The following is a 16,364-nucleotide window of genomic DNA, read 5'->3' as shown; positions in this document are numbered from 1 at the left end:
GAAATGCCCACAACCAGCAGTGCTGGGACAGGCCAAAGCCAGGCCCATAGAATTCTGGGTCTCCCACATATGTAGCAGATACCCACATTATTATCTGTTGCCTCCCAGGGCTCATGATAGGAAAAAGCTGGTTCAGAAAAGGAGCCAGGATCTGGAATGAAGGCATCCCAAGCAGCACCTTTATCAAACACTTTGTCCAGTAAATGACTTCCCTCTGGGTTTTTAGAATGAAGAATCTTAAGTCTACTTCAAACTCCAGAGTAAGATTCCTTCAATTTTCTCCATTTTAGCATTTTGTCAAGATTTGGTTATATGACCACTCTCATGGCATAGCTATCTGGAGGTTTATACGCCACGATCACGTTCTAGAAGTGTACATTCCTTGAGAACACAGACTATGCACACTGGAGATGCTCATCAAATGTTAAGTAAGTGCCCTGGAGCTAGAGTCAGGGCACAGTGAGTTAAGCCACCGCGTGGCACACAAGAGTCCCCTCTCTAGAACCCTGGTTTGAGTCTCAGACGCTACCCCTCTAATCCAGGTCCTTGTTAATGTGACAGGGAAGAGACAGCAAGGAGGATGGTTCCTGCCAGCCGTCTGCGTGAGATCTGGACGGAGTCCCAGGTTCCCAACTATGGCCTGACCCAGTTCTGACCTTTGTGGCCACTGGGACAGTAAACCAGCGAATGGTAGATCTCTTGCTCTCACTCTCCCCTTTCTGTCACTTTGCCTTCCAACTAGATAAACTTAAAAAAAAAAAGTGCATTATTGCCTAAAAATTATTTAAATAGACAAAAGTACATAAGAACACCAATATTCAGGCAGAAAGCCCAGTGTTTCTTTCATTTGCTCTTTCTACGCATTAATAGCTGCACTGAGCATGCCTTTTATGAAACAGTAAGACATGGTACACTCAGAACAATGGCTCTCATCTTGTATCCTGACAAAGTGGTGCCAAAGACAATTTATGGACAAGCATAGTGGGTGTACTCACTTTCAATCAGTAGATTAAAGATGTATCTAAGTAATTCTTACATACTTTGTCAATCACAACATTTATTAGCCAAAGGGCTGCCCTCGGATCAATCCAGTGGCATGTCTTCAAATAATAATGATGCTAATTGACCTTTAACATAACAACAAAATGAGTCTGGCACGATAGCCAAGTGGCTAAAGTTGCCTTGCACGTGCTCGGATCCCGTATGAGCTCAGGTTCTAGTCCCTGTAGGTCCGTTTCCCATCCAGCTCCATGCTTTTGGCCTGGGAAAGCAGTAGAGAACGGCCCAAGGCCTTGGAACCCTTCACCCACATAGGAGACCCGGAAGAAGCTTCGGACTCCTGACTTCATACCAGCGCAGCTCTGGCCATTGTGGCTGCTTGGGGAGTGAATCAACGGAGGGAAGATCTTCCTTTTTGTCTCTCCTCCTCTCTGTATATCTGACTTTCAAATAAAAATAAATAAATCTTAAAAAAATTTTTTTTTTTTACTTAAATAGTTATATATTTGGGGCCAGACCTGTGGCACAGTAGGCTAAGCTTTGGCTTGTGGTGCAGGCATCTCATATGGGAACCAGTTTTTGTCCCAGCTGTTCTACTTCTGATCCAGCCCCTGCTTATGTCCTGGGAAAGTAGCAAGAGGATGGCTCAAGTCTTTGGGCCCCTGCACCCACATGGAAGACCCAGAAACTCTTAGAAGGAGGATGAATGACTTGGCTAAGTGACTGAGGGATGTAGCTGGAATTCGAACTCCAAATTCATGTCCTTTTCATTACAGCATACTGTAAGGCAGTTTACAAAAGCATATTCAAACATATGCCTTAAGCATTCTATTTAGGAATATTTTACTAATAGTTAATCAATTTATTAAGGTTTAATTTTATATTAAAGGCAGAAACTGAAAAAGCAGGAGCATATCTCCCACCCAATAGTTTACTCCCCGAATGCCCACAATGGGTCAGGCTGGGTGAGATTGAGCCAGAAGCTGGAAATCCAGTGTGGGATTTCCCATTGGGGGCAGAGGCCCCCACACTGAAGTGCCCACCTGCTTCCCCCTGCCCCATGTGCCTCAGCAGGAAGTTGGAATCTGGGGGCTCCTGGCCCTCAGACCCAGTACGTAGCCCCATGCTGCACACTATCCCTAAATCTATTCATAACATACACAGGCAACATAGCCAATCAAACAGCATCAACCTTTTTGGAAAAAATACGCTCCTGCTTCAACTTCATTTAGACAAAATGCGTCCTTAGGCATCCGATTCAGCAATCAACACAATCAACAGTTGGAAGCTTTTTCTTTTTCTGTTTTCATTTTTTGGAAGAACCAGTAAATTTCCACAACTAGGATTGGCTTCAAAAACCTGTTCACCTGGTTTTTCCACCTTCTCAGAGATTAATCCTTCTCTGCCTTACTAACATTACTTTTATCATTTCCTTAGACATAATATTCTTAATAGTACATGAAACTAAAAAGTGAAGCAGCAAGCACAACTCAGCAGCCTGTCACTCTCAGCAAACTGGCAGGCGACAGCCTTGGCAATGAGGCACTCACCCTTTACAACAGTCCTGAAGACATCTCGAAATTCTTACAGGAGATGCCTTCTTTTGTCTACCAGATTTAAACGTCTAGCCAAAAACACACTTCAACATGTATCATTCAACATTTACTAAGATGGTAAGAATACGGTGGTAAATTATCACTGTATAGTTAAGTTTTCAAGTCATTAACTAGTCAACTTGATTGAAGGTAGAGTAAATTTGATATGGCACATATAGAAAAAGAAAGCTAGTTAAAGCACAAGTTAGATTTATAACATTCTGACTAAATAGGAAGAAGATAATTGCTAAGTCCAGCATTTTTCTGAAGTACCGAGAAAATGGCCAGTTCTGAAGGTCTCCCGGGGGTTGCTTCCGCCCCCCACTAGTGCACAAGGGAAAGCAGCAAAGCATGGTGCCAGCGCTTGGGCATCTGCAACCCATGTGGGAGGCCAGGAGGAGGCGTCTAGCCCCGCGCTCCAGACCAGCCCAGCTCCAATGACCTGGGGACTGAAACAGCACATGCAGGACCTCTCCGTCTAACTAGCTTTCAAACCTTTCAAATAAAGATAAAGTCTTACACAAGAAAAAAAAAAAACAGAAATCCTTATGCCTTAGTTCCTATTAACCATGGAATATAATGGCATTATTATTCAATGTTTTTATTAAATATTAAATACATGCTACAAGTCCCCTTCAAAACCTGAAGGACTCTTACAAGAACTTTTCTATCATTCTCAATAAAGTGAAGAAAAAAATTTCCAAGCCTATGAAACTACTAGAAAGATTTTTCTATACTGATAATTATCTTACATTTTTTGCTAAAGATTATTAAAATGCATCTTTCCCCAAGCTTCATTATAAAACAAAATTATTTTAATATGTTTAAAAAAACTAAAAGTTATTTTCTTTAAAAAGGTGCTGGACACTAGCATTCCATCTTGGAGGGCCAGCCTGAGCCAGTGAGCAGCTTCCAATCCAGCTTCCCACGAATGTGCCCAAAGAGCAACAACGGAGCATGGCTCTGGCCAGGCATGTGGGAGACCCGGATGGAGTTCGGTGCCCTAGCTTTTACCTGGCCCAGCGCTGAATGCTGCCAGTAGTTGGAAAGTAAAACAGCAAACGGAAAATCTCTGCCTCTCCCTCCCTGTCAGTCTGCTTTTCAAGTAAAAGTGATTTTAAAGATACTTTCTGTTTCTCTCCGTAAATCTGCCTTTCCAAGAAAAACCTCCAAATGTTTTTTAAAAGATAATTAAAAAACTAAATGCTTACCACAAAAGTGCTTAATATGCATTGTCAAACCTTAATTAATTTAAATCAGCAGACCAACAAAGATTTCCTCTAACATCCTAAAGAACCCAATCTTTACTTCAGTGTACCAGCATGAATCTCAAACAGTAAAAGCTGGGCCCGGCGGCATGGCCTAGTGGCTAAAGTCCTCGCCTTGAACACCCCGGGATCCCATATGGGCGCTGGTTCCAATCCCGGCAGCTCCACTTCCCATCCAGCTCCCTGCCTGTGACCTGGGAAAGCAGTCCAGGATGGCCCAAAGCTTTGGGACCTTGCACCCATGTGAGAGACCTGGAAGAAGCTCTAGGCTCCTGGCTTTGGACTGGCTCAGCTCCTGCCATTGCGGCCACTTGGGGAGTGAATCAGCGGACGAAACATCTTCCTCTCTCTGTCCTCCTCTCTACATATCTGACTTTGCAATTAAAAAAAAAAAGTCAGACAATCCCGAGTTTGAGATCTTTTAAAACAAAAAAAGTGAACTCTGGTTTCAATTACAACTATTTCCAGCCAGGAAGAAAAAGTAACATTATTAATGTATTTTCTGCATATGTTTTTATTATTTAGTTTATCCAATTTTGCTAAGCAAAAAATATTAAAAATACTGAGCATATTTTTTTTGCCGTCAAATACAATTGTCATGTATTTTGTTTATACACAGAGACCCTTAGTAATTGTTTGTGGTGATAGGCCCAAAAATAAGCAATGCTGAAAGACTAGTCTTGGGACCAGGGCTGTGGCACAGTGGATGGACAGCTACGGCTCACGACACCAACGTCCCATTCTGGAGTGTCAGTTCAAGTCCCAGGGCGTCATTTCCCACCCGGTTCCCTGCTAATGCACTTGGCAAGGCAACAGATGGTTGAAGTGCTTGCATCTATGCCACCTGTATGGGAAAACCAGAATGGGAAAGTTCCTGGCTTTTGGCTTCAGCCTGGCAGCCCTAGTTGTTGCAGCCATTTGGGGAGTGTACAATGGAAGATCTCTGTCTCCCTTTAACGCATTTTCAAATAAGTAAATAAATCTTAAATTAAAAAACAAAAGGTTAGGGCCCGGCGGCGTGGCCTTGCAGCTAAAGTCCTTGCCTTGAATGCACCGGGATCCCATATGGGCGCTGGTTCTAATCCCGGCAGCTCCACTTCCCATCCAGCTCCCTGTTTGTGGCCTGGGAAAGCAGTTGAGGACGGCCCAATGCATTGGGACCCTGCACCCGCACCCGTGTGGGAGACCTGGAGGAGGTTCCTGGTTCCCGGCTTCGGATCGGTGCAGCACCGGCTGTTGCGGCTCACTTGGGCAGTGAATCATTGGAGGGAGGATCTTCCTCTCTGTCTCTCCTCCTGTCTGTATATTGACTTTGTAATAAAAATAAATAAATATTTAAAAAATAAATTAAAAGAATAAAAGGTTAGTCCTTTCCTACTAAACATAACAATCAACTAATTTTAATGGTTAAAACTTACTGAAACTGAGATTAAAGGCCCAACAAATTTAAGTTTCCTATGTTGCCACAGGAAAAATGTATGCAAACATTTTATCAAAAAAAAAAGGATCTTTAAATAGGAATTTGCCCTCCATATTTCTATATTTCTATCTGCAAAGTTTGTATTTACCAAAAAAAAAAAAGTACAAATTGTCACCAAGATGGGCAGGTAGTGACTCCCTGCAGGCCAATCCCCCTCCTGTGAGCCAGAATCCCATACAGGCACTGCTCGGCTGCTGCGCTGCCCATCCAGCGCCTTGATAATGCATTTGGGAAAGGAGTGGAGGCTGGCCTAAGTGCCTGAGCCCTGCATCCTGAGGGAGACTGCCTGTCCATCAGTGCTTGGAAGAGCTCAGTCTTTGCCCCCTCTCTGTAACTCTGCCTTTCAGACACATAAATAAATCTCACTAAAACAAGAAGCAACTGTAATGGTTACATACAGCCTCGCTACAACATGCAGCACTTGCTAGCAGCACTGACGCTGATTAACTACCTTGTTTCCCAGCAAATTTTCCCTTGCTCTGCAAAAATTAACACTAAAACGTCTTATCAGCAGCTAAAACTTCGTTGCTTCATTATCACAACTTGTAACCAAAAGATGTTTTAAGTTTGAAAAGCCCTAAGACTCTGCTCTAACGGTTCATGATCTCAGTTCTTTTGTCAGACACAGGCCTCATGATGAGATGCAAAACGCCACATGAAATCACATCTGACAATCAGCAAAACATTGATTTCATCAACATAATGCACTCTTACACATTCCACCAACTTCTTAAAAAATTTAGTTTTGATCATACATTCCAGCAATTCTTTAAAAAATAAAAATAAATGGGGTCTTAGGCAGTGTGTCTTATTTGAATTCACAGTGCCTTTTTTAGTGTTACACAGAATAATGACACCTCTTAGAACAAATGGCATCTTAGGAGCCCCCACAAACACTCTCAGAACTGCAAGTTTTAGCTAGTACAGTGTCTCATTTTACAGATGAGGGAAACAAAAATCTGAAGACACGAGGTCTCCAACATCATGAAACCCACAGTAAGACTCAGCCCCAGTCATGCCATTCCCCAAACTGCTTGTCCCACTACACACCTGGCGTCTCAAGTAGAGGAGAGGGAAACACAACAACAACAAAACACCGACAAACCACCTGACTTTAACCAACTGCAAAACGTGCAAAAACACTAGGTGGCTAATATTACATACGTAAAAAGCTGATTTCCCACGAGCTCCGTGTGCGTACTGCCTGATCAAGACACAGTCTCAAAATGATCCATCAAGAGCACATTCCACTTTGGAGCGCTTTCGGGATGGTTAAGCTGCGCAAAGGGACCCCGGACACTTCCACAAAAAGGGAGCTGCCAGTTTAAGGTGGGCGTATCATCCGAGGCATCTCCCTAGTACCTTCTTTCCTCTGAAGAGAACCCCCCTCAGGAGAAGTCAGCTGCTAGCCCACCTGCAACCTAAACTCCCAACAGCACCAGAAACTTTGCACCTCTTTGGCTAACAGGTGGTTGGGACAGGGAGCTGGGGGGCCCGGGTGACAGCCGCAGTCGCCGTGCAGGGCCGGAGCACCAGGGACCGTGGACCTGCCACGACGCCGCTCTCCTCCGGGACAGCCTCCCCCCCGGCTCCCCCGGCTCCATCCCCGGGGCGGGAGGACCGCAGAGGCAGGGACCGAGGGACGGGGAGAGGTCCCCGCCGGGTGGCAGAGGGGGGCGGCTCGGCCCGGCTCCGAGGCCGCGGGAGGCCATTTTAGCTCCGGGCCCGCGGAGGCCCCAGCGGCCCTCCACGCTCCCGGATCGCCGCCGTGTCCCCCCCGTCCCCGCCCGCCGCCGTGGGCTCGGCTCGGCCGGGCGGGGCGGGGCGGGCGAGGCCGCGGGGCTGGGCCTGCCCAGTGCTGGCCGGGGCGCAGGGCTCGGGGCTCGGGGGGTCGGCCGCGGGGGCGTCGCGTCGGCGGCTGGACCCCGGCCGCGGGGGGCGATCAGGGGCCCCGAAGGGAGCGGGCGGGAGAGCCGTTACCTATACTGGGCCGCAGCCGCCGCCGCCGCCGCCCCGCTGTGGGTGAATCCAAAGTAGTTGCCGGTCGCCATTTTGGCATCTTCCCCCAGCCGGCTGGGCACTGCGGCGGGCACGGAGAGTCGGGTCCCATGGCGGGAAGAGAGGCGCGGAGGGGGCCGGGACGCCGAGGGAGGGAGGGCAGAGAGAGAGAGAGGCGCCGTGAGAAGCTGCCCCGGCCGGCCCGGCCCGGGCCGCGCCGCCTCCCCGCGCCCGCCTCGCACTCCTCACTCACTCGCACGCCCCGGTGGCGGCCGCCGCCTCCTCCCCGGAGCCAGCCCCAACCCCCGCACCTCCCCGCCGCCCCGGGCCAGGGAAAAGGGGGCCAGACTGGTGCCTCACGGGCCACATCGGACTCACCATAGGTGAAAGAAACTACAGGGCATATGGGAATCATGGGCTCGGGCTGCTGCTGCTGAACTCTGAACTCTCACCCGCTTGCCTCCCTCCTCTGCCCCGCTCCTCCTCAGCGGAGAACAGACCGCCGCCTCCGGCCACACTGCGCAGGCGCGCCCGCGCTTGGCTCCCTGGGAGCTGTAGTCCCAGCCGCCTCGCTGGTCCCCGCGGGTGTGTCGGGGAGAACCCGGGAAGAGAAGAGGGAGCGGGCGCAGAGTCTCTGATGAGTGGCAAGGGTCAGAGGGCCGAGGACCTTGGGCTTCCCGGACTCTGTAGTGGCGGCGTTCTGGACCGGGTAGACAGTGATGCGGAGGAGAGAGCGCCTGGGCCGTCGCGGGGGCGTGGGGGAGCGTGACCAAAGAGTGTGACGTCTGTCAGCCTTTTCCCCCTGGGACTTTGCATTCCTTTCCTTTGATTTTGCCTTTCTGTCCGTCTCGCCCCGTTCGCTTTTCAGAATCGGAGCTGGAATAATCAGCATTCTGCCTCCTTTTCCACGTTCTTGCTGCTTATCCCTGGCCTCTGAAATGGGGAGGGAAGGGGGAAGAAGAGACAGTGGATTGGAGGCGTGCCACACCGCCCACGGCCTACACCTGCTGTGTCCTGGAGCCACAGCAGTGACCCAAAGTCAGGTTCCCGTTCACATGGAATTTACATTAAGGGGAGGGACATGTGACTGGCCACAGCCCAAATCTCAAAAAGCCTGTTGGATGGCAGACAGGTTGTCTATCTTCAGATTGACTCCCCAAATGCCGGCAATAGCAGGGACTGGGCCAGGCCGAAGCCAGGAACTGAGAATTCAATCCAAGTCTGCAACATGGGTGGCAGGTGGAGAGGGTGGCCCAGGTGATACGGTGGAATCTCTTAACTTAAAGAAGCAGGTATAAGCTCTGCAGACAAATCACCTACCTCGGAGAAATATCTTGAAAACTCATCCTAGAATGGTGTGGCTATTTTTTACCTGGCAGGTTGTTAAAAGCCAAGAATGTTCAGGAGCTATCTATCAGAAACTGTCAGAAGGTCATTCTGATCGCAGCTGAGTGAGAGAGCAACCCTGGCAGACACCTGCTTGGTACAGGCACCATGTCTTTGAGCAAGAGTATTTTCCTATGCATTTTTTCCTTCCCTCTGATCCTTTTACTTTCCCAATTCTCTCTATGCAAGTGATCTCTCTTCTGAAGGGCTGTCTCCTTCTGCCTTCCCTCTTCCTTACCATCCTTAATGTGTAAGTGTTCCGTTTCGCCTTTTCCTCACCCTCTCCATGCCCATCCCCCAGGCCTTCCACTCCTCCTCTCTCCTTGCTGTTGGATTAGAACACCCAAAAGAAACGCAAAAGGTGATTCAGAATTCACCCGTGAAACCTGGGGCTTTCTCCCACCTTCTTATGCAGAGAAGCAATGCTTCAAACAAGTATTTGTGCCAACCCTGCTCTCCCACGCCTCCTACAAAGGTACAGCTTCTGAAGACCTGTCTAATTTGCCCTTTTACTCATTTCAGCAAAGAGAAAACATTGGGGAAATTTTAATGTCATTGTTTTTAAGAATATTAATTTTTTTAGGCAGAAATCCTTTGTGTTCCAAGAGTGTTGTTATAAGAAAATATCTACTACACATAGGGCATTGAAACTGCAGTTTAAAGTAATTTGGCTTGCTAGACTAGGATGTAGCACCCAGTACCCACCAGCAAGATCTGGAAGTGGTATGGGCCAGTTGGGCTAGGCCTCAGTGCCCGCTTGGTAAGTGCCAGGATTGCAGGCTAGCCATGTCAGTCTGGGCTGCAGCACCTGCAGGCACACATGAGATCCTGGGCTGGTAGTGGTCTTGGTAGGGGAACTTGGGGATTTCTTGTGCTAGGCAGGAGCTTCTGATGTAAGTGTGAGAGCTGGGGCTGAGGGAAGGCCAGGCCCAGGCCAGACTGGGTTACAGCACCTATTGGCATACATGTGAGCTGAGTCCGGGGGCGGGCTGAGGGCGGGCCAGTCCATAACACACACTGGCATGAGCAAGATAGGCATAAGGACTCCCTTGCTGGGCCACTGCATACATGACAGCTAGATGGAATGTGGGATGGATCAGGCTAGGCTGTAGCACATACTGGCAAGCACAAAGACTAGTGACAGGGGGACCTAATGGAGGTTATTGAAAGTTGCCCCGACTAGGCTATGGCACCCAATGGTGTGTGTGTATCAAGTTTGTGGTGGGGTAGACTGGGCTTACCAGATTGCTGCAGCACCCATCAGTTCATGTGAGAGATGGGGCTGGGGGAAAACTGACCAGGCAGCAACAACCACCATGAATTAGCTGGTGCAGATGGCAGCCTGAACCTGACCGTGCACTATCTGCACTATCTGGCATACAAGAGGGTTAGGTGTGAGACCACCTCAGGTGAGGTTTTTTTGGAGATTCCCCAACTAGACCACTAGATTCTAACTCCAACCACAGGGAAAATCACAAGATATGTGCTCCAAACTTGGAGTGCATTTATTTGTTATTAGATCTTCTCAGTTGCTGATGCCAGTGCATTGGTCAGTATGCCCAGATACACATGGGGAACATGACCACCAGGTCGTCAAGGCCAGCAGAGGACCTCCAGTGCCTCATCAGAAGATGGAAAACAGAATAGGTTGGACCACTCTCCTGGCCAAGCTTTGCAACATGTTTCTGGATCTGCGGATGTGCTAAGGTGGACATGGTCAGCTGTTAGAACTTGGAAAGATATTCTCAATCTGGTGCAACAACGTCATCAACATTTTAGAACTATCAAAAACTTCAGGGCTGGCATGGTAGCCTAGTGGCTGAAGTCCTCACCTTGCATACACCAGAGTCCCATATGGGTGCTGGTTCATATGCTGGCTACCCCCACTTCCATTCTAGCTTCCTGTTTGTGGCCTGGAAAAGCAGTTGAGGACAGCCCAAAGCCTTGGGACCCTGCACCCACATGGGAGACCTGGAAAGAAGCTCCTGGCTCTTGACTCCTGGCTCCTGGCTTCAGATCTGCTCAACTCTGACCATTGCAGCCACCTGGGGAGTGAACCAGCAGACAGAAGATCTTCCTCTCTGTCTCTCCTCCTCTCTGTATAGCTGACTTTCCAATAAAAAGAATGTTTTTTTAAAAAAGATTCTTGTCAATTTTATACTTTACTGCTTAGTGGGTCTTTAGAGGGTGGCATGCTGGTGGCATATGCCCTTGAATAAGCACCTATACTGGAATGATCAGATGTTGCCTTTTTGGTGGCTGCTGTTAGGGTCTAAGTAGCTGTGCAGTGGAGAGACTGCTTCAGGGATAGAGCTTAAAAGAAGACTTTCAACTGCCACTGACTTGGGATCATTTAAGAAAAAAGTTTTTGGAAGGACTTAAATTTTCCCAGCTTGAATTTTAGTAGTAGAATGGCCTGAAGACAGAGGCTGGCACAGAGAAGCAGTGAACTAAGCTGCTACCTGCAATGCCTGCATCCCAGCGTGGTCCAGGTAGGAGCCCTGGCTTTTCCGTTTCCTATCCAGCTCCTTGCTATTGCACCTGGAAAGGTAATAGAAGATGGTCCAAGTACTCGGGCTCCTGTCACCCACATGGGAGACCAGCGTGGAATTTCTGACTCCTGGCTTCATCTTAACTGAGCCCAGACTATTGCAGCTATTTGGAGAGTGAACCAGTGAATGCAGATTTCTCTCTGCGTGTGTGTCTTTCAAATAAATAATTCTTTTTTTAATGGCCTGAATATATAACTTAACCTTTCTGATCCTAAATAACATAAATAGCAATAGCATCTCCCTCATGAAACTCTGGTGGGGGATAAATTAAGCAGTGTTTATGTTAAAACAATACCTAGTCTTTTAATTACGAAGTACTAGACTGCATGATTGTGATTCTAATAAGCGAATGCACTATGATTGCTCACGTATGGTCAAAAAGTGAACGGTTCTGTCCTGAAGAAGTAGGCTCCAGATTGTCCAGTCTGGGAAGCATGACAGCACACAGTCCTCCTGGGACCATGGGAGGCACAGGACTTAACTGGAAGCAGCGAATTATAGCATCTGCCTGTTTTCAGGCCCTGAAATGATTCAAAAAACAAATCTGATCAAATATTTCCCATTCTTCCTAAGAAAAAGTAAAATTCTTCCACATGGCCTGAAAGACTGGTTTAAACTCTCTGCCTATTTAGCATCTTCTTCCTTATTCTCTTCATTCGAGCTGCTTTGGCTTCACATCCTTTGCTCGCTTCTTCCCATGGGGCCTTGCATGTTATCTCTGCCTAGAATACTATTCCTTCGTCTTCTTCCCTGGATAGCCTCATGGTTGGAAATCTTGGCGAAACCCTCTTCAGTTTTTCCTAATTGTGCTGCCGGGACACCAGGTGTCTCTTGACAGTTACCATCAACACGGTTGCAGTGTTAAACTTCTTGTGTAGTTTCCTTCATTATAGTTGTGGTCTTAAAATTCTTGCATGATGAATTAATACATATTTCTCCCATCCAACTATAAACTTCGTGAGGACAAGGTGCTAATATTGTGTACCTGGTGATAGACACCCAATAAGTACTTTTGGAATGAATGAACTATGTACAATTTAAGCTTTCTTTGGTAATTTGAAGAATCTGTAGTGTCAGAGCTGGTATATGGCTCAACAAGTTAATCCTCTACCTGCAAGCACCAGCATCCCACATGGGCACAGGTTCATGTCCCAGCTGCACTTCACATCCAGCACCCTGCTTGTGGCCTGGGAAAGCAGCAGGGGATACAGAAACTCCTAACTCCTGGTTTCAGATCAGCTCAGCTCTGGCTGTTGCCATGTGGGGAGCGAACCAGTGGATGGTAGATCTTTCTCTCTTTATCTCTATAGATCCATGCAAATAGATAGATCTTAGGAAAAAAAGAGAGGGTACCGGCGTGGTGGTCTAGTAGAAAAATAAAGCATAAAAAAAATCTGTAGTGCTTCATACTTCGGAACCTCACTTAGCTTCTAGAAGCAAATGAGTTAAATGCTAATTGGCAGTTCTGTGAGCCACAAGGTAGAGCTAGGCTGAGAAAGCCAGGCCCTAGACTTACCAAAAATGTTATCTGGTCACTTTCAGCAATAACTCTGAGTCAAGGTCCAATATGCAGAAAGGCCTTGTCAACATATAAGTGTATTAGCTCCTCTGTCACAAGAGGAGTACAGTGAAGGACAGAAGGGCACAGAGAGACGTGAAACCACAACTCTGCTTGGTCCCTCCCTGCTGTGTGACCTTAGCTACAACCTCTCTCTCTTTCTTTTCTTTTTTAAAGATTTGCTTATTTTTTATTGGAAAGTCAGATTTGCAGAGAGAAGGAGACACACAGAGAAATGATCTGTCTGTTAGTTCATTCCCCAATTGCTGCAACAAATGAAGCTGAACCAATCCCAAGTCAGGATGTAGGAGTTTCTTCTGTGTCTTCCATGTAAGTGCAGGGTCCAAAGGCTTTAGGCTATCCTCAACTGCCTTCCCAGGTCACAAGCAGGGAGCTGGATGGGAAGCAGAACAGCCAGGACCTAAACTGGCACTCTTGCAGGATCCTGGTATGTGCAAGGCAAAGATTTGGCCTCTCTAATGCCTCAGTTCTTCTTTCTCTAGAAAAAGAAATGTGGGGCTCGGCAGTGTGGCGTAGTGGCTAAGGTCCTTGCCTTGATCCCATATGGCCGCTGGTTCTAATCCCAGCAGCTCCACTTCCTCTCTATCTCTCCTCCTCTCAGTATATCTGATTTTGTAATAAAAAAATTAAAATATTTCAAAAAAAAAAAAGAAAAAGAAATGTAAGAACAGGTACTACATCAGGGGACTACTGGTGAGCTCCGTGTCTAGCTCACTGCAAGTCCAGAGCATGAGCTGTTCTACCACCACTCATTTTTAAAAATTGTAATTCAAAAATGGCATAGAGTATCCCAAGAGGAAGATGAAGTTCCCCAGAATATCAAATGTGCGGTCCCGGGACAGAAAGTGGCAGTGTGGAGGCCCACCGAGAGACCAGGGACAAAATGCTGCCATCCTTTTGTTTTTGGGAACCCAGGAGTGAGCAAGAAGCTCATGTGCAAACTGTGAAACATCTCTTAGGGCTGATAATTACAGTCACTGCATCGCACTAATACGTAAAAGAGTGGAAATGAGTCTTCAGTCCTAGTTATGACTCAGTCGTAGACTGCTTAGACTCCAAGCATTCAATAACACAAGCAAGTGGTTGTGGGAGATGCCAGCATGTGGATGACAGCAGGACTGAGCGTGGGAACTGATCTGGCTGTCACACTGGCTCCTGAGGACCCAGTTAGATGGAACAGTGCTCATGGGTCAAAGAGAAAGCTCTGACTTTATGCAGGACTCCTGGAGTGTAGCAACAAATGGCAGGAAAAAGCCCCACCTCAATTCTCCCCCTTTCCCTCTTGGTGCCGTTCAAGTAGAGCAAGTCAGTAGGATGAGTCTTGATAGTTGACTTGTAGCTTAAGTTCAGCTGGCAGGAGCAAAACATCAATGAAAAGTAGAGTGAAAAGTTAGCAACATACAGATGAATTTAGAGTGGAATTGGGATGGGGCAAGATGAAGATCAGGATCATAAAGGAACTTCAGAGTATCTACCATGACTTTCCATGTGAATCAGTTGGTCCATGGTTGAGGGTATTGTAGTCTGCCCTCCCTCCTCAACAAATGCTTACCTGGGTCTCGACCTTTCTGGAATAGTCTAGACTGGTTCCCAAACCCTGTCTGGGCAAACTTTTGGCACTGCTCCATGATGTAGTTCACAATGCTAGCAGCAATGTCAAACTCCTTCCACCTTGTACCCTAGACCCAAACCTCAATTGGCAGAACTTGTCAAGGAGCAAAGCTGGAGGGCAGAATCTAAGTTGAGAAGCAAGGGATTTAGAATTAACTGTCACAAATGGAGTAAGTGGAGGGAAACTGCTTAATAATTTCTGTGACATTGAAAGGCCTAGCGAGCAGTTTTCAGGGTTATAGTAAGGGCGTAGGATGAGAGTGTGTTGACGCTAAAGCCAGTTAGTCTGTAATGGGTATGTGATCCCTCTGCAGATACTTGATGCTATCATTCACAGCATCAGTGGATGTGCCGCATGAACTTCCTTAGATAGTCTATCGTTCTTATAGTTATTACTCTACAATCAGGACTATGGAATAACCCTGCAGTAGGACAGAACAATGAGAGGTTGGGCAGGTGTTTGGTGAAGCAGTTAAGATGCTTGGGACACCTGCCTTCTATGTTGAAGTATTCGGGTTTGTATCCTCACTCCACTCCCAATTCCAATTCCTGCTGATGAGCACCCTGTGACCACCTGATGGCTCAAGTGGTTGGATATTTTATTGAAATGGCAGAATGACAGAAAAAGAAAGTCAGAGAGCAAGAGAGGTATCTTATATCTGTTGGTTCATTCCTCAAAAGACTGCAATGGCTGAGGCTCATTCAGGTCAAAGCCAGAATCCAGGAGCTTCAACCAGATCTCCCACATGGGTACAGGGACCCAAGACTTGGGGAAATTGGAGTGCTTTGCTGGGCACATCAGTAGAGAGCTAGAAGAGAAGTGGAGCAGCCGGGACTTGCACTGACACCCTTAGAGGATGCTGATATTACGGGAGTTAACTTAGCCAACTACAATGCTGACTCCAGCGTCGTATACCTTCCCTGACAAGCAGAAGCTGGTTGTTCTCAGTAAGCATTCCCTCCTTCCTACGATTCATATTCAAAATTAAGTGCTATAAGCCTCACTGTTGGATGCACTGCTCTGTTTATTGCTCTCCTGGAAGATCTTTCTATCAAGAGAGAATAGATACTCTCAGTGTCTTCAGGAGTCAAGCATCTCTCTGCATAAGTACCCTTGCTCTCTGTCATTCTGCTATGTCTATTTTTTGACATTAATTTTAAATTTTGAAATGTATTCATAAACTTCAGGATTCACTCTTTTGAAGTGATCAGTTCAGAGATGTTCAGCATATTCCCAAAGTTGCAAATACATTGCCACTATCTCATTTCATAACATCTTTATCACTCCTATCCTGAATCTCATACCATTAGTAATCACTTAACATTTCCAATCTCCCAACCCCCAGGAACCACAACACTGCTTTTTGTCTCCATGGATTTATCTAGACACATAAATGGAACCATACAATGTGTGGCTTTTTGTGTCTGCCTTCTTTCACTAGGCATAACGTTTTCCAGTTTCAGTGCCTGCTGTTTGGATATACCACATTGAGTTTATATTCATTCATGCACTGGTAGATTCTCTGGGTGTTTCCATTCTTTGGATGTTATGAATAATGCTTCTACGAACATTGCTATACGAGAATTTATGAGGATGTGTGTTTTTAGTTCTCCTGAGTAAATACCAAGGAGTGGAATTGCTGGTATGCCTTTTTTCATCTTAACTTTAGTATATCAAAAATTGCATTTCTCTGCTGAGCTACTGCTCTAGTTCATTTCTTGCCCAAGGCTACTTCAATATTCTGCTAATTGTCCTTTATCTCTAATTATATAATCCTTTTCAATCTATTCTCTACAGCATGGTCAAAGGGTCTAAGATCTTAAAAAATTATAATAATAATCATTATTATTACCAATTTAATGAATAATCTCTTTCTTTTTCTCGAAAATTATTTT

At 46.6% G+C, this 16,364-nt stretch overlaps 1 protein-coding gene across 4 annotated transcripts in view; it reads right to left on the bottom strand.

Annotated features, from left to right (window-relative positions):
- ZFR (zinc finger RNA binding protein) overlaps window positions 1–8,002 on the bottom strand; it is an 81,812-nt gene extending 73,810 nt beyond the window's left edge. For 3 of the 4 annotated variants that reach the window (XR_009247543.1, XM_058680222.1, XM_004583635.3), the window contains exons 1-2: window positions 7,719–7,870; window positions 7,323–7,422 (exon numbers count right to left, since the gene is read on the bottom strand). Coding sequence is in view for 3 of the 4 variants with exons in the window: in XM_058680222.1 (XP_058536205.1) it covers window positions 7,323–7,422; window positions 7,719–7,755 (137 nt within the window). In the remaining variant the exon portion in view is untranslated. Of the gene's footprint in view, window positions 1–7,322; window positions 7,423–7,718 lie in introns of all 4 variants that reach the window. The other variant, XM_058680223.1, reaches the window with a different exon arrangement.
- Between the last annotated feature and the right edge of the window lie 8,362 nt (window positions 8,003–16,364).

The sequence above is a fragment of the Ochotona princeps genome, chromosome 23, assembly GCF_030435755.1.
Source record: "Ochotona princeps isolate mOchPri1 chromosome 23, mOchPri1.hap1, whole genome shotgun sequence".
Classification (NCBI taxonomy): domain Eukaryota; kingdom Metazoa; phylum Chordata; class Mammalia; order Lagomorpha; family Ochotonidae; genus Ochotona; species Ochotona princeps.
This window is presented reverse-complemented; position numbering and strand designations above follow the sequence as displayed.